Consider the following 22,399-nt stretch of genomic DNA (forward strand, 5'->3'; position numbering starts at 1 on the left):
GGGATATTAGTTGTTTAATGTAAATAAGTAGGTTTTTTATTAGAATAAATTACTTAGGAATATAACAGAGTGTGATTTGTGCTGTTTGCTTAGCTTTATTTAGCATGAGTAGCTAGATTTGCTGAAGCCTTCAGGCTGTGATAGAGGTATTTTTCTCAGTAATCTTCCTAGTAGTTTTCCTAACAGCTAGTACAGTGCTGTGTTTAGTCTTTTAGTATGGGAAAGACTTTTGATATCACACTGATGTCTCAGCAGTGTTTTACCAAGTCTGGGACTCTTCAGTTCTCCATGTTCCACCAGCAAGGGCAGGTGCACAAGGAGTGTACACCAGAAGATAAGGAGGCTCCAGCCTTCAGGGAAAACTGCAGAAACTGCAAGTCAACAAGGTTAAGAGCCTGCCTGCCTGGACACAGAAGGAGAATCCAATTAGATGTTAGAAGACCCCAGACCGAAAATCACCATTGGACTAAAGGACGTGTGGACAGCACGTAACGGGTCCATGAGGGGCGGGTGTACAGGACCAAGGGTGTAATTGCCCTGGGATTTCTTCGTTCTGGGTCCCCCTCTTTGGAGGCACCCAGCCTGGGCTGACCCTGCTGCTGCACCTTCCAATTAAATTAATTATTTTATAAAATCCAATACCTGAGACTCTGCTGTGGGAAATCCAGGGTCGAGCCTGAAGCAGGAGGAAGCGTGCCCAAGAATAAGTGTGTGCGTGCGTGACACCACGAATGGTATGAGAGTGCTCGGGCAACAGTTACTCCTTTAACACTGGATGTGTCCAAGAGGTTCTGGAGGCAGCTGGCACTTTTGGCCCAGGCCCATGGAGGATGCAGGCATCCTGGTGGAAGTGGTGGGGGTCCCGGCCTGGCCCAGTGACTGCTTTGCCAAGCACAACATGCCATGGCATATCTGCAGCTACTGTTAACTGATAGGGGTCCGTGTCCTGAGCCCTGGAGCGGGAAGAGGCTCACTGCAGCATGCTGCAAGCCCCCAGCTTGCCCACCACAAGGGACCTACCAAGGACCTGGTGACCAAGGGACCGCGGCTGTAGGATGCGCTGCCTCCCCAGCCTCAGTGCTACCCAGCATCGCCCACCCCGGACCTTCCCTTGCAGAAGGATTCAGCCTGTGCCGCAGTTGGGTTCTCTGCCCTCCTCAGCCGCAGTGGCAGCCCTGCTCCCCTCCACAGCACAGCAGCACGCCCTCCAGGTTGGGGTCCTGCTGGCCTTAAGCACAGCTGGAAGCTGTCGGGAAGTGGGCAGGGGCAGAGAAAGTACACCTGCCCCGTGGTGTGTGGCCTGGGAGTTTCTCGGAGGCTGTAAATAACCGAGTTCCCCTTCTGCTCATCTCGAAAGTGAGAAGGGGAACGTCCCCTGGAGGGGGAAAGAATTGGTTGATTGTCATTGCTGGTACAAAAGCTATTTTTATTAAAATGTCTCTCTTCTATAAACTTCCAAAATATAGCTTCTGCTATACAGATTTGTGCCGTGGCTGTGTAGTGAAGCTGTTGCCTCTCGGGTTGGGATGGTGGCACTCATAGGTGGGTGTAGCTTGCAAAAGGAGACACCTGAGGATCCTCTTTGTGATCTGGGGAGGTGTGGGGAGAGCCAGGGGAACAGGGCACTCTGGGGCCGCCCTCGTAAAGTGGCACGTGGGGGCCATAGTGGCTGAGGGGGCCGGTGAGGGTCTGTGGCCGGAGCAGGAGCTGGTGCAGGCTCTCGCCCACCTGCACCAAGCTGTGGGAGAGGAGGTGGAGGTGGGAGACGGTGTCATTGGCCAGGCTCTCCAGCAGCGCCTGCTGCTGCCGCGACGTCTGCAGGATCTGTACCAGCAGCTGCTGGACACTCTGGAGCAAACCTGCCACACTGGAGCCTGCAGTGAGAGGGGGGTCAGTGGCAGCAAACCCTCACCATGGCTCTGAGGGTGAGGCTGGCGGGATGCTGTGAGGAGGACCCACCGTGCAGGTTTGCGTCCGATGCCTCTTCACCTGCTGCTGGCTGCTCGCTCATGGCAGCCGTCCCAGGGGAGCCCGGGGCTGTGGTGGCCACTGGCAGCACTTGGTTTTCTCTTTCCATCTCCAGGGACGTCTCACCAGGAAAACCTGCCATGACAGTTTGGCATGGGGGGAGCAACCAGGGTGCTGGAGCCATGCAAGCCCTGTGCTCAGCCTGACCCGGCCCCAGAGCCCTGGGCGGGCACTGCTGCGGGAGCCTCTGCCCTCCATCCCCATGGGCAGGACAGGACGGAGCTGCCCCCCTGCCACCAGAGCAGGGGGACTTGCTCGAAGCTGCAGACCCTTACCATCCTTTTGGTCATCTCTTTCCTGCTTCAGGGTGGTGTGACAGCCTGGAAGGAGAGCAGAGACAGTCCGTGAGCTGCGGCTACCTCCTGCCCCGGGGTGCACAAGCACAGTGGCCTGGGTGGTGGTACTCACCCCGGGGGGGAGGGTTAGGGAAGCAGTGACTGGTGTCTGCAATGAGAACCATTACCAGACCCTGCTCGCAGGGCCGAGGGGGTTTACTGGGCTGAGCAGGGCAAGGAAAGCCTTACGTGACACGTCAGGGGGAGCAGCTGGCACTCCAGCGACATGGTCCCCATCAGCTGCTGGAAGAGAGCAGAGAGGAGAGATGCACTGTCTGATGGTATGTGCCAGGGATCACCACCAGCCCAGGGTCTGCCCGGCTTGCCCTGGCCAGCCCCGCAGCCCGACATGCCCTAGCCACAGCTCCATAGCGCCCTGCAGGGTCCCAAAGCATTTCACGAGCTAGATACAAAAGCAGGAGTCACTCACCCACCACTGCAATGCAGCCACCTCTGGGCTGGAAGGCAGCAGCGGCGTAGCAGTGCGCAGCAACGCTACACAACAGATTAGGACTGGAAGTGAAGGAGAATCCCACATCCACTTGAAACTGCAGGGGGAATTTAGGGAGATAGAAGGTAATTACCCAGTGCAGATGCTGGCTGGGGCAGGGGGAACAGGATCCGCTCCTGGGTGCGCTGCAGGGCAGGGAAGCTGCAAGGCACCTCTGGCCCTCACACCCAGTCCTAACTCACCCAAAGCTTTATGGTTTTACTGGGGAAGGGGGGAGCCAGAACCTGCCAAAGCAAGGAGAGTCACATGCCCTGCAGTGCTGCACAGCTGCGAGAGCTCCCTGGGCCGGATCGGGGCCACCGTCCCTTACAGACCTTGAGCCTCGCAAACTGCCACAGGGCGGCCAGCAGCCTTGCCATGCCCTCAGGCTGTGTCAGAGCCGGGACTCCCTCCTGTCTCATCCCAGCCATACCCATCTCCTCACACTCTGGGGCTGGTTTGGAGCTAAAGCCTTTGGAGAGAGACATCCCAACAACCCCACTGGTGAGAATCTTTGCTAAGGAAATCATGATGGGACCCCTGACCTTATGAACCCCCCCATTCCCATCATGCTGGTGGGGCTTGGGCTGGAGCCATGGCCGTGCAGCCCGGTGCAGCAGGGCAGACCAGTACTTACATCTCTCTGGTTCGTCCTTTGCACTCTGCGGCAGCGGGGACAGCAGTGTGCCCGAGGCATCCCTGTGAGTGTTGTGCTCTAGAGAGGGAGAAAAGAGCTTCAATAACCAGAGACAAGGGATACCAGCAACCCCACAGCCAGGACCAGCCCCTCTACAGCTGCCTGAGCCCACGGGTACCTGGTGGCTCTGGTGAGGATGGAGAATGGGCGGTGAGGGCTGACTTGCGCTTCCTGGAGGACAGCTTCACCAGGTCTAGAAAGAAAGAGTTTTATTGAGGGACCCCAGGTGGCTGTGCAGCACTAGTATCCTACGTCCAGCCAAAACCATCCGCCTGTCCCCGGCACCCACCTGGCATCCTCCGCTCACCGAAGACGGGCCGCCCGGCTGCCTTCCAGATGCTCTTCATAGCTCTGTAGTGTGGGGGCAGGCGTGGAGAGTGGCAGCCAGCCCTCTGGCGTGTCTCCCGCTCTGAGTGGAAAGCCTGCTTGAGCGCCTTCCACTTGGAGCGGCACTGGGCCACGCTGCGCCCGTAGCCGGCTGCCGCCAGCCCCTGGGAGATCTCATGCCAGAGCGCCTCGTTGGGTCGCGATGTGGAGGCCATGAGCAGGGCGGCCTCCCCCGAGCCCCCCACCAGTGCCAGGAGGCTGTTGACCTCTGCCTGTGTCCAGGCTCGCCCGCGGGGCATGCTGCCGGGGGCGAGGGTGGGTGCCGGAGCAAAGCTCAGCCCCGGGCCGGCGGTGAGGCTGGGATGGGCAGGGCTCAGCCCCGGAGCTCGGCCGTGCGCTCCGGAGGCGCACCGAGAGTTTGCCACGCTGTGCTGGGAGCTGCCGGGGGCTGCCCCGGGAGCCGCACCGGGAGCTTCCCCGGGAGCCTCCCCGGGCGCTGCACCGGGAGTCGCCAGGAGCCGCACCGGGATCTGCACCAGGAGCCGCCGGGAGCCGCACCCGGATCTGCACCAGGAGCCGCCGGGAGCTGCACCGGGAGCCTCCCTGGGAGCTGCACAGGGAGTCGCCGGGAGGTGCACGGGGGGCCGCACCGGGATCCGCGGGAATCCGCACCCGGAGCCGCCGAGGGCTGCACCGGGGGCCGCACCAGGAGCCGCACCGGGAGCCGCCAGGGGCTGCACCGGCGCTCGCAGCAGGAGCCGCACCGAGCTCCCCCGCGCTGCACCGGGCGCAGCGCCGGGAGCTGCCGGGAATCGTCGGGGCCGCATCGAGCATGTGCAGCCCTGGGAGGAGCCGCTGGGAAACGTAGTCCTGGCCGCGCCAACCCACCCCCCCCATCACCCGCCAGTCCGGTGTCCGCAGGCATCCCCGCCCCTGCCTGCCCTGCCTGCCCTGCCTGCCCTGCCTGTCCTGCCCGGCTGTAGGGGTGGAGGTGCGCGGTGCGGCAGGGACCCCAGGGCAGGACCATCCCTTGGCGGGGCTGGGGGACTCTGCCCCCGACCCCCGAGGGCACGGCAGGGATGGCCATCACGGCAGCCAAGGCTTGGGGAGGGGACGGAGCACCCCAGCCCCCCTCTTTCCAGGGCTGACATGCAGCTGCAGCCCCATGCAAAAAAGGCAGCAGAAACTGCGTCTGAACAAACACCCCCTGGCCTTGGTGCTTTGAGAATGCAGAGCCTGGGGATGCAGATAGGGCCCCGTGTCCAGCTCCCCAGGGATGCCTGGGTTCCTTGCACGGTCCCTAGGACAGATCTGCTGAACACCATGGGGTCAAGGCAAGGAAAAGAGCGTCGACACAGCTGCACAGTGCAGCCCTGGTCCCATGTCTCAGCTAGCCACCACCCCCACCGCTTGCTGCCCCGAAGCCAGGGGTGCGGGGTTCCCTCATCATGGGAACGCCTGGGTGTCAGCCTGGCCAGGGCTTCCCCTCGCCCTGGTCGCTGTCAGCGCCAGGACCCCCAGGGTTGTGGGCCAGGTGGTGCCTCTGGGGACCCCGCCAGGAAGTGACATTTTCCATTTCACGTCACACCCAGCTGCCGAAGGGGGCTACGAGGGGGTTGCTGCTTCCCCTGTGGGGCGCAGAGCTGAGGGAGGGATGGAAGACAGGGTCACGTACGCCGATCTGCGCTTGCCCCCCACACCAGGTAATGGCATGCTGCTCCCTGCCCCTGGCACCCCAGCTCTCCTGGTGGGACCCCTGCCCTCTTGCAGCCCCTTGCCCTCTGCAGAGCCCTGCTCCCCCTGCTCCCTCCTTTTGGGCATCCTCTCCCAAACAGCTCCTCTCCAACCCTGTTGCAGACTGCCTGCTGTCGGGGCGGGGGGCAGGAGGGGCTCAAGGACAGGGGATGCACACTGCACCCCAGTGCCGCAGCGCATAGGCAATCTCTGCTCTGCTCTCCCCTCCCTGTGCCAAGCGCTGTCTGCAGGCAGGTAACTTCTAGGAAAGTCAAGGTGCTGCAAACGGGTTCTCCCTCAGTTTTTCTGGGCTCCCCTGCTGCCTCCTGAGACCCTGCCCAGGGTTCACAGACCTTTCCTGGCTGGGGGGTCCCCACTGCTCCCACCAGGGCCAAGGTTAACTCCCTTTCTCAGCTCCTCAGTCGATGCGGCTGCCCTGGTGCTGGGCAGCCCTCAGCCTAGCTCTCTTCTCCCTGCTGCTCCTGCTGGCACAAGTCATCCTCGTCGGCTTGAGCTTCCACTGTGAGTACCTGCTTGCGCCTGGATCTCTCCGGCTGGGGTCTTGGGGTTGGGATTGGCACCACGGAGCCCGTGCACCGACAGACAGAGCTGCAGCTTGCCCACAGAGCTGGGCCCTCCTGCTTGGGGTCAAGGGCAAGCAGGAAAATTGGTGAGGCAAGACCTCACCTGCCTGTCTGGGAGAGGAAGACAAGGGGACAGCGTGGGCTTGGGGATGGCGCTGGGGCATCCCGCTCTATCACATGGCAATGAAATGAAATCAGGAGGGAGAGCGGTGACACTGAAACTGAAAGGCAGAAGAAGCACTTTCCCCGAAAGCCTATCACGTCATGGGCTCCAAAGCACAACAAAAGCTGCAAGAACCTTGGTGGACTTTGCTGGCAGGTCATCTAAAGTGGGGGGGTCGCCCTCAGACGCAGCTGTGGGCTGTCCTGTGGGAAAGGACACTGGGTGCTGATGGGAGCAGGAGCCCAGGGCTGGTGAGGATACTCCTGTGCTCTTCTGCAGATGTAGGACAACAGGTGAGCTGCACCCGTGACTCTGGGAGCATGGAAGAGAGCCCCAGCTATGGGCAACAGCCATTGCAAGGTAAGAGACCCCAGCAGGCTCCTGGGTGAGAAGGGGCCTGGCTGCTCCTTTCAAGAGGCAGCACAGCATCTGACCCTACTCCAGAACGTGCCCCCCCCCCCCCCCCCCCCCGAGTCTTCCTTTACCCTGTCCCCTGGCTCACAACATGGAGAGCTGCCCCAGTGCTGCTGAACAGGCTATACTGCTGGGATCCCTTTGGAAGAGATGACCCCAGCATGGCTCAGCATCACTTGGGCATGCCACCAGCACCAGGCTCATGGCTGCCACGAGCATCCGTGTGCCAGACAGCATTGGGTGCTCTCTTTCGACCAGTCTACAGTGAAGCTGAAATCTTGACTGCACTCCCAGAGCTTTGCAAATGATGTTTGTATCACACCCCCAAGGCTGGAGCTCCCCTCCCTGACCCACCTGCCCAATGCCAGCACCTTCATGTAACCAACCCATCTCCCCTGGGGCTCCTGCTGGGGAGCTGGGGCTGGGATGTGGGAGCTGGGCTCCAGAGTAAGGGCAAGCGGAGAGTCCTCTCTGTGGGGCAGCCATAGGGGTACACTGGGTTGGTTGGCATCCTGGCTGCCCCTTGTCACCCTCCTGTCCCCTGGGCTGGGGGCTGGTGACAGCTCCTGCTGGCTGCCCCATCCTGGCTGCTTCTACAGTCTGCATTTCTGGTGCACAGAGGGATGCCAGTTCTGCCCGGCCGGCTGGCTCTGGGATGCGGGGCAATGCTACTACTTCTCTTCTGCCAAAAAGAGCTGGGAGCAAAGCAAAGAGGACTGCTGCTCCAGAGGGGCACAGCTGGTCACCATCCGAGCCAACACCACTCTGGTGAGTGCACCCTATTGGCCTATCCAACTCCCCATGGGCATCGGGCTGTTTTGGTGACCACCTCAAGGTCCTTGAGCAGTCACCCAGCCATCACCAGCATCATCTCAGCTCCCTGACTCTGGCCCACGTGCCCAAAGCCTAGCCAAGCCTCCAGGCAGGGAGACAGCGATGCTGTGCCTGTAATGCTCAGCCCCCATCACTAATCGCATGGCTGGGGCTGGGTGTTCCCCTGCAGAGCTGATGTATGTCCTCTCCTGTGCTAGACTTTCCTGGTGCGCACAGCCAACATGGAGGTCTTCCACGTGGGGCTGAAGCGGGATGGCTCCAGGTCTGACTGGAAGTGGCTGGATGGCACCGCACTGAAGGGGTGAGGTCGTCAGCGTGTCCCCAGCCTGGGCTGCTGAGGGTCCAGCACCAGGGTGCGGGGAGATGACAGGGGGACAGGCAGCATGCAGGGACATGCTTCCATGTCTTGGCCAACTCTCGTCTTCGCAGGACTGCACTGGGACATTTTAGGGAAGGGACGATTGCAGGGGCCCTACCCTGGTGCTACACTCTGCTTAGATGAGGGGCTGAGGGGTCACCCAAAAGCAGGTTCCCAGCATGGGGCTTTGCTTCGTGCAGTTGGTGCTGAGCTCTGGCAGGAGGGACCTGGGGGTGCTGTGTGCATGATGGGGCTGGGGGCTGCATGCCAAACAGGCAGGGGTAGGATGTGAAGGGATCAGAGCACGTGTCCTAACTGGGGAAGGGCAAGCTTTGCCCCACAGCATCGCTGCAGCCTCTGGTCCCTGGCTGCAGAAGTTGTAGACGGGACAACCCCAGCCCATCCTGCCCATCCCATCTCATCACACTCTCTCCCTGCAGGCTCTTCCCAATCCAGCGCTCCACTAGCTCCTTCCTGGCCTGTGGCAGGGTGTCAGGCTCGGGGCTGTCCGGTGGTCTGTGCAGGGAAGCCCTTGGATGGGTCTGTGAGCAGAGTGCAGCCACTCTGCAGTGGCTCCGGTCCTCGCCCCCCGCCTTCCTCTGGAGAAACACCACTTACACCTGTGTTGGGCCCTGGTGACCGTGAGGACCTCCGGCCTGGCTGTCCCACCGCCCTGTTCCCTGCCTGACCCCAGCACATGGGCATCCTTGGGCATCACTGCCTCCTCTCTCAGACCTCTTACCCTCCCATGGATTTCTGCACTTTGCCAATAAACTCTGGCACTTGGATACTGTGGCTGGCTTTGGGGGACGAGGGTGGTGTGATGGAGGTGCATCCTCCAGCTCACTGACTCAGTTGCATCACTGCCTGGTGGGAAATGACAGGTGCCGGATCACTGAAAGAATTGGCTGGGAGCCAGCATCTATCCAAGTGTCCTCATGGCCTGGTGGCAGTGTGGAGCAGCTCCTGTGCAGGCTGGAGCAGGTTGTCCCAAACCTCTGGGCTTTCTGATCATGGTGGTTGCCTGGGGTTTATGCTTGGGAAAGGAAGCTGAGAGGTGACCCTTGGCCTCCCCGGTCCCATGGAGCGCTTGGGTTGGACAGCAGCTCGTCTCCTGGTGCCTGCCCAGTCTGAGGAGGTCAAGCAAATGACCTCACTTTGCTTTGAGGCTGGGTGATGTGCGAGAGCCTAAAAGGCCTGCTGGGGCTTGGCTTGGAGGGGTTTGGTCCTGGACACTGTTATGATTTTGATATAGACCACCTTGATTGTGCCACCAGCACACGCTCTGGCATGGACATCCCTTGAAGTCCCTCCTGGCACATGAAAAGGACCAAGCCCCAACAATCACTGCATCCTGTCTCCCAGGCAGGGGATGGGATGGGGAAGGTGATACATGGGGGAGCGTGGCTCCGATGTGGCCAGTACACGCCGAGCTCTTGAGGCTCCCTGCAGCCTAGGGAGGCAGACACAGAGTGTGTTGCCAGGGATGGAACTTGTTCATCCCCCAAACCCCTGAAGGGACAGCAGCCTCAGAAATAGAACCACTTTTTGCAAATAAGGCAACTACTTCTGCTTTTCTGCACATAAAGGGGTGGCTCTACCCCACGTGGTCTTGGCTAAAGTGTGCCACCTGACCGTGGTGGAGAAGGGCAGGACCGAGTTCCTGTACAGCTGCTGCCTGGAGCAGTACCTGTCTGCATGGCGCAGAGCGTGGTCTATGCTGACCTGAAATTTGCTGCGTCCCCACCGGTCACTGCCCCCGCCTGCCCCGCAGCCTGTGATGAGGATGACAGCCCCTACGAGAACGTGCCGCTGGGGCCAGTGCCCACAGCACCCAGCCCAGGTGAGAGCCCGGCCATGGCCACAGCTGAGGGGATGCCCCGGCACGGGGTGGGCACCGGGTACCGGGCAGCAGGAGGTGGCACTGGGAGGCATGGGGGATGCCCATGGGCGCTCATCTCTTGCAGGGGGCTGGCCCCGGCGTTGGCGCATCCCCGCGGGGCTGCTGGCAGCCAGCCTGCTCCTGCTGCTGGTGGCCACCGTGGCCCTGGGGGCTTGCTGTGAGTCGGGGCGAGGGATGCAGGGTGGGGGGCAGCTGCGGAGAGGGGCACCGGGAGTGGGTTTGGGGCTGGGTGAGGGCCAGGCTGCTGGGGGTGGTTGGGGCTGGGGAGTGCTGGGGCTGGTGGCCCAGGGGCAGCGCTGCTTCTTACTTGGCTGCCCTGAGCTGCCCTCCGTCTGCCTGCACTGCCTTCCCACTGCTTCCCCACTGCCTTCCCACTGCTTCCCCACTGCTTCCCCACTGCCTCCCAGTACTTCCCCACTGCCTCCCGCTACCTCCCCACTGCCTCCCCATTGCCTCCCACTGCTTTTCCCTTGCCCCCTCCCCTGCCCCCCGGTGCCTCCCCATTGCCGGCCATCGCCTTTCCAGTACCTCCCAGTGCCTCCCAGTGCCTCCCCTCCCCTTGCCACCACCGGCGCTTCCTTCCCCTTCCCGCTGGCACCCCCAGACAGCCTCTGCCCACAGGCAGACGCTGATCCCTGCCCCCCAGCAAGGGCCATGCCCTGAGCAGGGTCAGCGCCACGTCCCCCCGGCCGGGCTGTGCCATGCCCGTGCCCCAGCTCACCCAGCCTGTCCCCAGACTGGCAGGTCACCCGCAGGCTGCAGGACACGTCCCGTGAGCACGCGGCCGAGCAGGGCCGCCTCTCGCAGGAGGTGAGCGTGCGGGAGCAGAGCCTGGAGCAGACGCGGCTGGAGCTGGCGTGGGCCAGAGCGGAGCTGCAGCGAGCGTGGCGGGAGGGCAACAGCAGCCGGCTGGAGCTGGGGAGCCTGAACGCCGAGCTGGGGCGTGCCAGGCAGGAGCTGGCTGGGCTGCAGGAGGAGATGCGGGAGGTGCAGGGGCAGCTGAAGGCCAGCCAGAGCACCGTGAGCAGCCTGCGTGCCTGCGTGAATACAGGTAGGGCCGTGGCAGGCTGGGGGGACGGGCGGAGATGCTGCCGGGGTGATGGGGGCTGATCCCGGCCGGGGCGGACCCCCCAGCATCCGTGGGAGGGTGAGCACCTGATCTGTGCCCCTGTCCCCCCCCAGACTGCTGCCCCTCCGGCTGGGTGCTCTACAGGAGCAAGTGCCTCTTCATCTCGGCGGAGAGGAAGACCTGGCAGGAGAGCGATGAGGACTGCAGAAGTAAATCCGCTCAGCTGCTGGTCCAAGGCGACTGGCCATCGTGGACGGCGCCGGTACAGAGCGGGGGGGCTGCGGCACCCCAGGAGGGTGGGGGCAACGGTGGGGCTGGGCAGACCCCCGTGGGGCCAGAGGCAGCGGCATCTGCAGACGTGCTGGGATAGGGGTGCCCGTCCCGGCGGTCTGTGGAGCACAGTCAGCCCCAGGGCTCCCGGGCACCAGGTGGGTGCTGAGTGTGGGGCAGGTGGTCAACAGCTTCTCTGCCCTTTTTGCAGATTTTTGGTACCACATTCTGGGTAGGACAAAACCATGAGGAGCATAATGAGGATCTGTATAAAGAGTAAGTTGTTCCGTCCTGGACACCTGCACCTCTCCCACCTTCACCAGCCATGCGTAGAGGTGCTGGGCACTGCTCGAGTATCTGTCCCAGCCACAGGACAGATGCTCATGCATGGGCAGTGCTCTGGCCTTCCTGCCCAGGCTAAGGGGCTCTGGGACTGCTGCTGTGTGGGGTGCACCACATGGCTGGCAGCAGGCTGGGAGCATGGTGGTGACACTTCTCACGTGCTGCTTCCCTTCTAGTAGTAGAAGTTGGTTCTGTGCAAAAGCAGTCTATGGGAAGATAATCAACTCCTACTGCTATAATAAATATCCATGGATCTGTGAGAAGCCCCCAAATATGAGCAGCCCATCCGAGACCCTCTTTCCTCTCCCATCCAAGAGGTGAACTCTGAGACCCCCCCCTCCATCACAGGACTGACAGGAAATGGGGGTGTACAACAAAGGCATCCTTTCCCTCTTGCTTAGCTACATCCCTGCGCACCGTTGCCTCAGCCACACTGCAGAGCTCTGGGGATACAGCTTGGGAAAGAAAGTGTCTGTATTTTAAAACAAGACTTATGGAAAAAAGAGTGCATTTCTGTGTTTCACACTCATACTCATGCTTGCATCCCCAGCCCTTGCCCTCCAGCCCTGACTCCCATGAGAGGATGCTGGTACCGAACCCTGCTCGCCTCTGCTGCCTTCTGCTGAGGCTGGTTTGGGAGGTGCCTCTTGCAAGTTGTGAAGCTGAGCGTGACGGTGCCATTGGTGTCCCCAGACTGTCCTCCTCAGGGAGTCCTTTGGTTTTACTGGCTGCCCCTTGTTTCTGTCACCGGCTGCTGCTGGCTCCTGTCCTGCACTTTCTCCTCCCTCCCCTGCCCTCAGCCACAGCCTGTCCCAGGGCTGAGCTTTGTTCTCCCAGTTGGAGAAGAGCCTTGATCCCAGGAAGAAGATGGACCATGTCCTCCTGGGCACACAGTGGTCCAGGCCCAGGAAGGACACACTGGTGGATGGGCAAAGCCAGGCAGGATTTACCAAGGACAACTGATGCCTGTCTGACCTTCCTGCTGCTGTGGGAACACTGGGTTGCGGAAGAGGGAAGAGTAATGAGGGTCATTTATTGTGAATCTTTGAGGTCTGGGACATGGTTTCCCATGGTCTTCTCTCTGGCAGAGGGAGGACATGCGGCCAGGAGAAGAGAAGAAGGTGGGTGGATGGTGGGAGGGCTGCAGGGGTGTCAATGATGCCCTCATCAAGCTGATGACAACCCTGAGGGGTGGTGTTCCTTGAAGCCTTCACTGGTGCCCTGGATGATGGGATGGGGGGCAATACCAAAATGGGCAGTAGTGGGTATACTGGAGGGCAGGACTGGTGTTCAGAGGGGCCTGGAGAAACGAGGTGATGGGAGCCTGCTGATGTTGGATGATTCCTGCATCTGCGAAAGAAGGAGAAATCCCACGTGTCAAGACGGGCAAGCAAGCAGGCATGCTGAACAGGCCTGGGGGACCCACAAACCAGAGGCTGAACACAAGTCAGCAGTGTGTCCTTGGGCTCCAGGGGCAAGGAGCCTGCTCCTCCGCAGGCACCTGGGAGATCACATCTGGGTTCCCCAGGACAAGCTGGACACAGCGAGTCCGTGTTTCGCACAATAGCTGAGATTGCAGGGGACCTCCTGCAATCCTGTCCCAGCCTTGCAGCCTCGCTGTTCTGTTGGGTTGGCTCCACCAGCCTCCTTCCACACCTCTTCTCCCAGGAGGTGCCCACATCCAGCTTAGCAAGATGGTCCCTATCTCACCCCCCCCCCCCGGGGCAGAAACCCTGAGTGAGACAGGGAGGGCCTGTGCTGTCCCTCGACCGCCCCACCCACCACAGCTGGGTCAGGGACAGGGCTCCTTCATTGCTCCCCAGCAGCTCAGGTCCCACCATGGTCTTACGGATCTTTCCCCTGTAGTAGCAGGGGTCTCCCCTTCCCCCCATGTTCCCAAGCATCCTCAGTGCTCTCCTCTGTCTCCCACTGTCTTAAGGCTCCTCATTGCACCCTTATTTCCTCCCACAGCCTCAGGGCTCCCTTATTCACCTGCCATGGTCTCAGGGCTCCCCAGCACTCCCCCGTCTCCCATGTGGTCTCAGGGCTTCCCAGCAGTGTCTCATGCTGATGGCATTGTTGCCTGCACCCTCCCCAGGCAAGGCCCAGCCCAAAGCCCTGGGCACGTGATGGAGGCACGTGAAAAGGGCAGGATGGGAGCTGTTGATGCTGAGGAAAGGGACAGGCAGTAAATCTACAGGACTCCACGAAGAGGACAGGTCAGGAACACCAATGGTGCCTTTATCCTCCAGCTCCCGAATGATGCAAATGGCACTTCCTGCACCAGCACAGCATCGGCAGCCTTGGGGGAGCACAGCAGGCGGGAGCTGGGCTCTGCACCAGAGTCCTGGGTCACTGTGAGCTGTGCTGGCTGGGGCACATGGGGACACACAGAGGGCTGGTGCAAGGTATAAGTGTATGCGTGAGTGTGAGAGAGGGGGATAAGGTCTGTTTTCCATGAGCCTTGCTTTAAAATACACACACCCTTTCCCAGAGCTTTGCAATGTGGTTGATGTGATGCATGCACAGGGGAGAGGGTCTCAGGGTGCGCCCCCTGCTCCTGTCCTCGAGTCCTGAGATGGAGCAGGGTCGCCGTGCAGTCACTCCTCGCCCAGGAGAGGAAGAAGGATCTCAGATGTGCCGCTCAGCTTCAGGGGCTGCTTGCAGATCCACTGGTACTTTCTCCTGCATTTTGAACTCCCTATTTTCCTGTTAACTAATAGCCCACAGTCTGCAAAATAGTCGTACCTAGGAAAGAGGGCATATCTCAGAGGGGCAGTGACAGCATCCTCACCGTGGACATCCCTTCCCACAGGTGCCTGGGACAGGCAGGGCATCTGGCACTGGGGCCAGTCTGACGAAGAGCCACATTTCTTCCCCGAGCCTCCTGCTCTGCCACGTGGAGTGCACTGCATAGCTGAGGTCGGCCCAGGGCCCCCTTCCTTGGGGCACTGCTGATTGGAGCATCACCCTCTTTGCCAGTGGGGTCTCACAGGGGTGAAATGGCACCTCCACAACAGGGACAAAGGGGAGACCTGCAGGTCAGGTGCTTCTACTAATGACTGCTGCACTTACGAGAACTGTGTGCTGTCCTGCCATACAATAGTCCTCTTTGCGTCAGAAGAAAATTGTGCTCCAACCCAGTATGCGGCACCAAACGCCTGCGCAAAATGCTGGAGGCAGAGAAGCTGTTGACCACCTGCCCCACACTCAGCACCCACCTGGTGCCCGGGAGCCCTGGGGCTGACTGTGCTCCACAGACCGCCGGGACGGGCACCCCTATCCCAGCACGTCTGCAGATGCCGCTGCCTCTGGCCCCACGGGGGTCTGCCCAGCCCCACCGTTGCCCCCACCCTCCTGGGGTGCCGCAGCCCCCCCGCTCTGTACCGGCGCCGTCCACGATGGCCAGTCGCCTTGGACCAGCAGCTGAGCGGATTTACTTCTGCAGTCCTCATCGCTCTCCTGCCAGGTCTTCCTCTCCGCCGAGATGAAGAGGCACTTGCTCCTGTAGAGCACCCAGCCGGAGGGGCAGCAGTCTGGGGGGGGGCAGGGGCACAGATCAGGCGCTCACCCTCCCACGGATGCTGGGGGGTCCGCCCCGGCCGGGATCAGCCCCCATCACCCCGGCAGCATCTCCGCCCGTCCCCCCAGCCTGCCACGGCCCTACCTGTATTCACGCAGGCACGCAGGCTGCTCACGGTGCTCTGGCTGGCCTTCAGCTGCCCCTGCACCTCCCGCATCTCCTCCTGCAGCCCAGCCAGCTCCTGCCTGGCGCGCCCCAGCTCGGCGTTCAGGCTCCCCAGCTCCAGCCGGCTGCTGTTGCCCTCCCGCCACGCTCGCTGCAGCTCCGCTCTGGCCCACGCCAGCTCCAGCCGCGTCTGCTCCAGGCTCTGCTCCCGCACGCTCACCTCCTGCGAGAGGCGGCCCTGCTCGGCCGCGTGCTCACGGGACGTGTCCTGCAGCCTGCGGGTGACCTGCCAGTCTGGGGACAGGCTGGGTGAGCTGGGGCACGGGCATGGCACAGCCCGGCCGGGGGGACGTGGCGCTGACCCTGCTCAGGGCATGGCCCTTGCTGGGGGGCAGGGATCAGCGTCTGCCTGTGGGCAGAGGCTGTCTGGGGGTGCCAGCGGGAAGGGGAAGGAAGCGCCGGTGGTGGCAAGGGGAGGGGAGGCACTGGGAGGCACTGGGAGGTACTGGAAAGGCGATGGCCGGCAATGGGGAGGCACCGGGGGGCAGGGGAGGGGGCAAGGGAAAAGCAGTGGGAGGCAATGGGGAGGCAGTGGGGAGGTAGCGGGAGGCAGTGGGGAAGTACTGGGAGGCAGTGGGGAAGCAGTGGGGAAGCAGTGGGAAGGCAGTGGGGAAGCAGTGGGAAGGCAGTGCAGGCAGACGGAGGGCAGCTCAGGGCAGCCAAGTAAGAAGCAGCGCTGCCCCTGGGCCACCAGCCCCAGCACCCCCCGGCCCCAACCACCCCCAGCAGCCTGGCCCTCACCCAGCCCCAAACCCACTCCCGGTGCCCCTCTCCGCAGCTGCCCCCCACCCTGCATCCCTCGCCCCGACTCACAGCAAGCCCCCAGGGCCACGGTGGCCACCAGCAGCAGGAGCAGGCTGGCTGCCAGCAGCCCCGCGGGGATGCGCCAACGCCGGGGCCAGCCCCCTGCAAGAGATGAGCGCCCATGGGCATCCCCCATGCCTCCCAGTGCCACCTCCTGCTGCCCGGTACCCGGTGCCCACCCCGTGCCGGGGCATCCCCCCAGCTGTGGCCATGGCCGGGCTCTCACCTGGGCTGGGTGCTGTGGGCACTGGCCCCAGCGGCACGTTCTCGTAGGGGCTGTCATCCTCATCACAGGCTGCGGGGCAGGCGGGGGCAGTGACTGGTGGGGACGCAGCAAATTTCAGGTCAGCGTAGACCATGCTCTGGGCCATGGCCTGGGCTGCCCTGAGAGCCATAACAGCTCCTGCTCCACCACCGTTGCCCTCTCTCCTGGGGCTGCAAAGGAGAAGTGTGGCTGGTTTCTGCAGAAGCAGAAATTTGCTGTGAGGTGCGGCAGATGGGAGCAAGAAAGCATTGCCTGCCTGCCATTGGCCCCGGCGCTGCCATCCTGCCCTCTTCCACGCCCTGAAACTGCTCAGGGTCCCCTGGGACGGCGTGGGATGGTGCAGTGCAGGGTTGGGGTGCTGGGCAGAACTGCAGGGCTCAGCCTGCTGAGAATCAACCCAAATCTCTCAGGTGGGGGAGAGTGGGGCCGGCTTCTACATGGGTACAGGTTGCTCTGGGGCTGGCCCCATCCTGATGAAAGTTCCCCCTCTCCATGCACTGCTCTAGGGTTTGAGCATCACTGCTGTGCAGAAACGTTTGCCCTAATACCTAAAAGGGGTTTCTGCATTGCAGTGTGACCTCTTGCTCTTCTTCCCTGTCCTGGCCACATGTCCTCCCTCTGCCAGCGAGAAGACCACTGGGAACCATGTCCCACACCTCAAAGGGTCATGATAAATGGCCCCCATTGCTCTCCCCTCATCCCCAGCCCAGTGCTCCCACAGCAGAAGGCAGGCAGGTTGGGCAGGCACCACCTGACCTTTGTAAATCCTTCTGGGCTTCCCCCAGCCACCACCATGTCCTCCCTGGGCCTGGACCACTGTGTGTCCAGGAGGACAAGCCCCATCTTCCTCCTGGGGATTGGGTGGAAGCTGCTCAACCTTTAGCTTTCCAAACCTCATTCTTGCTCCCTTTGAAGTTGACTGTGGACTTCTCCTGCTCTTGCAGAGATGATGGAGAGTGGTCATTCAATGCCCTGCTCCACCAGCAGCCCTCCATACCTCCAGTGCCGTCCCAGGATCTGACTGCGTCCACCTGTGTTCAGCTGGTCTCAGCTCAGCGCCCCTCTCCAAAACATGCCTTTCGCTGGATGTGGTTCAGTAGAGACCTCTGAGATTCAGAGGGACCAAGGAAGAGATGCTACAGGTGCTGCTGTTGTGGTCTGGGGAAGGGAAGACAAAGTGGGTCACATTGCTCTATGCAGCTCTTTGAGTTTGGAGCGATGCTGAAGCCAGAGTCTTCTAGTAGGGGACCAAGGAGAGGATGAGAGGCTGTGACACAAGCTGCATCCTAGGGAAATTCCCATTTTCCAGGAGGGGAAATCTGCATCTGTGAAGACAGCTAGCCCTCCACAGGGCAGTCCCCTGGGCAATATGTTCCTGTGTCCAGGCTGGCCCTGCTCTACCCTTGCTCTCCCCCTGCTCTCCCTTGGCCCAGAGATTTGGATCTGTGCTCTGCCACTGCCCAGACCTCAGGCTATGCTGCCCTGACCTTGCTGTGTGCCCAGGGGGATGATGAGCACTTTCGGGGCGTGGGAGGGGATGGGCTATCGGTGCTGGGACCAATGAGAGGGTGCTGGTCCCCACAGCCGTGCCTCGCTGGTCCCATCTGCTACAGCTCAGAGCAAACTTCTGCTTCTGCAGACACCGGCTGCACTTCTCCTTTGCACCCCCGAGAGACGGCGCCATCACTGGGGAGCAGAACCCTCCCAGAAAGGCATCTCAAGGGCAGGACCCAGCAGGGCTCAGGGCTTGCCTGGCGCTTGCCCACATGGCCCAGAGCGTGGTTTATGCGGACCTGAGGTTTGCCAAGGTGATGGGGGGCCGGAGCATGGCCAGCCAGGCACTGGAGGCAGGTGAGAGCCCGCGGGACCCCCCATGCTGCCCCCACCATGCCCACCCCTGTGGACTCAGCCGCTCTCCCCTGCCTTCCTCCAACAGCCCTTGGCATAGATGAGGCAGAAAGCCCCTACGAGAACGTGCAACCAGCGCCGGCAGGGCAGGATGGGGATGGGGCCCAGCCCAGCCAAGGTGAGTGCCCGGCTGGAGCCCGGGGACCCAGGGAGGTCTCAGTGCTGGTAGTGGGTGGTGTTTTGGGGTGCTCCCACTCCTGTCCTTGAAGAGAAGAAGCACCTACACTGTGCCACCTGTGCCACCATGCTGCCACTCTGCTGCCTGCAGGCAGGAGGTCTGGGGGCTGCCAGGGTTTTTCCCGGCTCACCAGGTGATGCCCGTGGTTGGTTGTGTCTTGCAGGGCGCTGGTCCCGGCGGTGGTGCATCCCTGTAGGGCTGCTGGCAACCTGTCTGCTGCTGCTGGTGGCCACCGTGGCCTTGGGGGCTTGCTGTGAGTCGTTGGGGTGGGCGCTGCTGGGGCTGGGGGTGGCTGGGCAGCACGGGGAGAGGGAGGCAGCTGGGCTGGAGTGGGCGCCCTGAGTGAACGGGTGGGTGAATTGAGGCATGCCCACGCACACTGCTTGAGGCTGGGTCCCTCTGCCCTGTGTACCACAAGCTGGCCTGTATCCCTCGCACATCACGGGTACCTCCTTTGCCTCCCATCACCCATCTTCCCCACCACATTCTGTTTCTGCTCCTTTCCTTTTCAGCCTTGTCCAGCCTTGTATTGCTGCATTCTCCCTGCCCCTGCCCTGCTCTGTCTGCTTCTACACCCTGTCCTGCCTTGCCCTGCTCTCCCCTGCCAGGCCCAGCCCCTGTCGGTACAATTCCCTGCCATGTCTTTCCCATCCTTTCCCACCCAGCATGGACACCTCCCTGCCTTGCCCTGCTCTGTCCTGCCTGACCTACTCGTGCCCACCCTGCCCCCTGAGCAGGGTCAGCGCCACGTCCCCCCGGCCGGGCTGTGCCATGCCCGTGCCCCAGCTCACCCAGCCTGTCCCCAGACTGGCAGGTCACCCGCAGGCTGCAGGACACGTCCCGTGAGCACGCGGCCGAGCAGGGCCGCCTCTCGCAGGAGGTGAGCGTGCGGGAGCAGAGCCTGGAGCAGACGCGGCTGGAGCTGGCGTGGGCCAGAGCGGAGCTGCAGCGAGCGTGGCGGGAGGGCAACAGCAGCCGGCTGGAGCTGGGGAGCCTGAACGCCGAGCTGGCACGCGTCATGGGGGTCCTGGGGAAGACGGAGAAAGAGATGCAGGAGGTGCAGGGGAAGCTCAACAACAGCGAGAGCACTGTGGCCATCCTGCGATCCTGCACGGCTATAGGTAAGGCAATGGTGGAGCAGGGATGGGGTGCCACAGAGGATTGGCACCCCTCAGTAGGCGCAGTGCCAAGGCATGAGCACTGGCTTTTTTTGCCACATGGTGGGGACAGGGTCGTCCAAAGGCTGAAGCTACGCCTATAGCAGAGGCTGCGCCTGTGATGTCTGCTGGGAAGATGTGGGGCTGTTCCCAGTCCCCCTGCAGGCATCTGTGGCTGAGCAAGGCTCTGCCTCTGCCCCCAGATTGCTGCCCCTCCGGCTGGCTGCTGTACAGGGGCAAGTGCCTCTTCATCTCGTCCGAGAAGAAGACATGGGAAGACAGCAGAGATGAGTGCGAGAAGAAATATTCCCAGCTCTTGGTCACCAAATCCTGGAGTCGCTGGACTGTGCCGGTAGGGTGTATCCAGGTCTGGGGTCCTCAGGTGGGCCAGGACTGCTCTGGGGGCCTCTGTCTTGCCAAGCATTGTAGGGTGCAATGCTGATCTCTGGAGCACATGGCTGGTGGTGGACACAGGGCAGAGATGCTCTGATATCCCTGGATGCTGCCCAGGCTGGAGTAGGGCACTGGGGCTGCTCACCTGTCCTGCCTCAAGGAGCTCCAGCCCCAAGGGCTCCCTGTGGAGATGGCCACCCCTTGCAAACACTGCAGCACGTAGGTACCATGGAGATGCCACTAAAAGGCCCTTCTTCTCCTTCTGCAGACCTTCTTGAAGAATGCAGACATCCCATACTGGATTGGGCTGCAGAAAAGCAGCTTCCCCTGGTATGACTACGGCTGGCTGGAGGAAGAGGACCCGGATGCCGATGGGGTCTCAGACGCCTGGTTCTGGGTGGATGGCTCTCTTTACGAAAGGTGAAGCACAACCTCTCGCCAAAACCCCCTCTCCTCCATGGCTTTGGGAAGCATTTTAAATCCCACCAGTACCCAGTCCTGGGCATGAGCTCTGGGCAACAAAGAACATCAAAGCAGCTGAAGCCAAGGGGAGGTGTGTGCAGTGGTGTGATGAGATGCTTGGAGGCTGTGCAAATGGAAAGCCAAGACTCGGGGCGGGGGCGTGGCATGTGCAGGGCTTGCACGAGCAGGAGGCAGAGAGAGGACAAAAGAAACCGCAAGTTTTATTTGGGGTCTAGACAAAGTGTTTGAGCATCACCTCTATCACCCACGTGCCTCCCCGGCACTCGCAGAGGGTCCCAGGCTCCTCCCTGCCACGTGCACCCCCTCCTTGGCTTGCCACCACTTCCTCTTGCGGTGTCTGAGAGCAGTGGGGAGGAACAGACCTGTCTGGCCGGGTGCTGGGTGCCCAGCCCCTGCCTGCTGCCCGCCCCTCCATCCTGAGCCCCGCCATGGGGGGCTGTACCCCACTGCGGCCCCACGGCCCAGGGCAGCTCCTCCAACCATCCACGTGCCCTCGGGGAGGACCAGGCTCTCCTCACTGCCAGGCACTGCAGGGATGAAATATCCCCCAGCAACAAGGCTGAGAGTCAAGGGAGGCTAAGGGGAGTCGTGAGCAACGCACACCTTGGGCAGAGGGGTTTCTCAGCCTGCCCGAGGGAAGACAGGGATGAGTCGGCTGAGGGTTCAGCCTGTGAAATCAGTAGGGGAGGACTGGGGGATCCCCTTTCAACTGCAGTGTTCAACTGCTCCTGTTTGAATGTGCAAGAGAGAATCCATCAGTGGCCCCGGCTGCCTGGGCAGAAGGTGGTTATAGATAGGGTGGTGGCAGCCCCCTGATGTGTCATTTCCCCCTCCAGGCCGTGGCAGTCAAAGTCGAACGGGTCCTGTGCCATAATAAGCCGCGGGAACATCAAACCCGCCCAGTGCGCTGGTCCCAACGACCTGCACCTCTGGATCTGCGAGAAGGCAGCGGGGCCGAGCTCCCCTTTCGTGTGATGATGGCCTCCGACCCCAGCACTGCTGCGGTGAGTGTGCCCACGCCAGGCTCTACGTGCAGATGCAGGCACATCCCTGTGTGGATGGAGCCTGCCTCCATCCATTCACTGCCATGGGAGCCCCTGGACTGCAGTAGCTCAAGTGACACCCTCCCCCCACAAGCTGTGGGGCAGCAAAGGGGCAAGATGGGGGAATCCCCTGTGTCAGGTGTCTTCCCAGCCCCGCTGCGTGTGGGGAAGGCTGGGCAGCACCTCACCAGCACCTTCTGCCTTCCCTTGCAGCACCTGCACACTGCACCGCCTCCGCTTCAACCCTGCTGCAGCCTTGCCCAGGATGTCCCATCCATGTGAACAACCCCCCTCCCTCTCGCAGTCCCCTGCCCATGGGCTGCCCAGGCCCTTCCCAGCCATGCCCAGGGATGCTCGGGCATCACACAGGCAAGGGGAGGCAGTGGTGGTGGCCATTTCCCCCCAGCTGATGTGCTTCAGCAGAGCACTAAGGGGCCCCACAGCCCAGCCCCACACCTGCAAAGGGTATGCTGGGTCTTCCTGAGCACAGGGGCTGGTCCGTGATGGGGGAACCTGGACCTGTCCACAGAGTGGAGCAAACCCTGATGCTCACCACTGCAGCCATGCAACATCCCCAGCACAGAGCATACTGGCATGCAAGGACATGGAAGCAGGGGACAGCACAGCCGCACACCTGGCCAGGTCCCTTCCCCACATCAGGTCCCCTCCACCTGGCCCCATCCCAGGAGCAGCTTGGCCACAGCTTTCAGGCAACCCAGCAAGCGCGTCCAAGGAGGGAAGTTGTGTCTGAACCAGCCGGCGCCGGTGCTAACGGTTGGGGTTTTTTTTGCTAATTAGGAAGCAGAGCAATAACCTTTAGGATTGCATGATGTGATGGCACCTTTCAAAAGCAAAAGCAACTCTGGCACTTG

At 61.8% G+C, this 22,399-nt stretch overlaps 5 protein-coding genes across 7 annotated transcripts; 3 read left to right on the top strand and 2 right to left on the bottom strand.

The window, feature by feature from the left end:
• Window positions 1–1,414: 1,414 nt before the first annotated feature.
• On the bottom strand, window positions 1,415–4,704 carry LOC142599579 (uncharacterized). The gene is made up of 8 exons (XM_075740929.1): window positions 3,840–4,704; window positions 3,669–3,743; window positions 3,491–3,568; window positions 2,553–2,606; window positions 2,437–2,472; window positions 2,304–2,348; window positions 1,960–2,103; window positions 1,415–1,874 (listed from the first exon to the last, which is right to left on the bottom strand). The coding sequence occupies exons 1-8, from the start codon at window positions 4,702–4,704 to the stop codon at window positions 1,537–1,539; spliced, it is 1,635 nt and encodes a 544-aa protein (XP_075597044.1). The 3' UTR covers window positions 1,415–1,536.
• Window positions 4,705–6,031: 1,327 nt separating this feature from the next.
• On the top strand, window positions 6,032–8,739 carry LOC104636063 (killer cell lectin-like receptor subfamily G member 1). The gene is made up of 5 exons (XM_075740550.1): window positions 6,032–6,133; window positions 6,638–6,718; window positions 7,392–7,540; window positions 7,804–7,907; window positions 8,405–8,739. The coding sequence occupies exons 1-5, from the start codon at window positions 6,037–6,039 to the stop codon at window positions 8,601–8,603; spliced, it is 630 nt and encodes a 209-aa protein (XP_075596665.1). The 5' UTR covers window positions 6,032–6,036; the 3' UTR covers window positions 8,604–8,739.
• An 860-nt stretch (window positions 8,740–9,599) lies between these two features.
• Window positions 9,600–12,051, top strand: LOC142599468 (B-cell differentiation antigen CD72-like). 2 transcript variants are annotated; one of them, XM_075740234.1, is made up of 6 exons: window positions 9,600–9,807; window positions 9,932–10,024; window positions 10,604–10,918; window positions 11,050–11,198; window positions 11,418–11,482; window positions 11,728–12,051. In XM_075740234.1, the coding sequence occupies exons 1-6, from the start codon at window positions 9,663–9,665 to the stop codon at window positions 11,867–11,869; spliced, it is 909 nt and encodes a 302-aa protein (XP_075596349.1). In that variant the 5' UTR covers window positions 9,600–9,662; the 3' UTR covers window positions 11,870–12,051. The 2 variants fall into 2 exon arrangements, with proteins under 2 accessions (XP_075596349.1, XP_075596350.1); XM_075740235.1 differs by lacking the exon at window positions 9,932–10,024 and having other exon boundaries at window positions 11,728–12,007.
• A 664-nt stretch (window positions 12,052–12,715) lies between these two features.
• LOC142599500 (B-cell differentiation antigen CD72-like) lies at window positions 12,716–16,498 on the bottom strand. 2 transcript variants are annotated; one of them, XM_075740433.1, is made up of 7 exons: window positions 16,327–16,498; window positions 16,110–16,202; window positions 15,216–15,530; window positions 14,936–15,084; window positions 14,624–14,721; window positions 13,541–14,296; window positions 12,716–12,898 (listed from the first exon to the last, which is right to left on the bottom strand). In XM_075740433.1, exons 1-6 carry the CDS (start codon window positions 16,493–16,495, stop codon window positions 14,149–14,151), a joined length of 972 nt encoding a protein of 323 aa, XP_075596548.1. In that variant the 5' UTR covers window positions 16,496–16,498; the 3' UTR covers window positions 12,716–12,898; window positions 13,541–14,148. The 2 variants fall into 2 exon arrangements, with proteins under 2 accessions (XP_075596548.1, XP_075596549.1); XM_075740434.1 differs by lacking the exon at window positions 16,110–16,202.
• A 1,602-nt stretch (window positions 16,499–18,100) lies between these two features.
• Window positions 18,101–22,284, top strand: CD72 (CD72 molecule). The gene is made up of 8 exons (XM_075740393.1): window positions 18,101–18,216; window positions 18,302–18,391; window positions 18,615–18,704; window positions 19,258–19,572; window positions 19,812–19,960; window positions 20,270–20,421; window positions 21,321–21,488; window positions 21,741–22,284. The coding sequence occupies exons 1-7, from the start codon at window positions 18,132–18,134 to the stop codon at window positions 21,457–21,459; spliced, it is 1,020 nt and encodes a 339-aa protein (XP_075596508.1). The 5' UTR covers window positions 18,101–18,131; the 3' UTR covers window positions 21,460–21,488; window positions 21,741–22,284.
• The last annotated feature ends 115 nt before the right edge of the window (window positions 22,285–22,399 follow it).

Source organism: Balearica regulorum, chromosome Z (assembly GCF_011004875.1).
Source record: "Balearica regulorum gibbericeps isolate bBalReg1 chromosome Z, bBalReg1.pri, whole genome shotgun sequence".
NCBI classification, from domain to species: Eukaryota; Metazoa; Chordata; class Aves; order Gruiformes; family Gruidae; genus Balearica; species Balearica regulorum.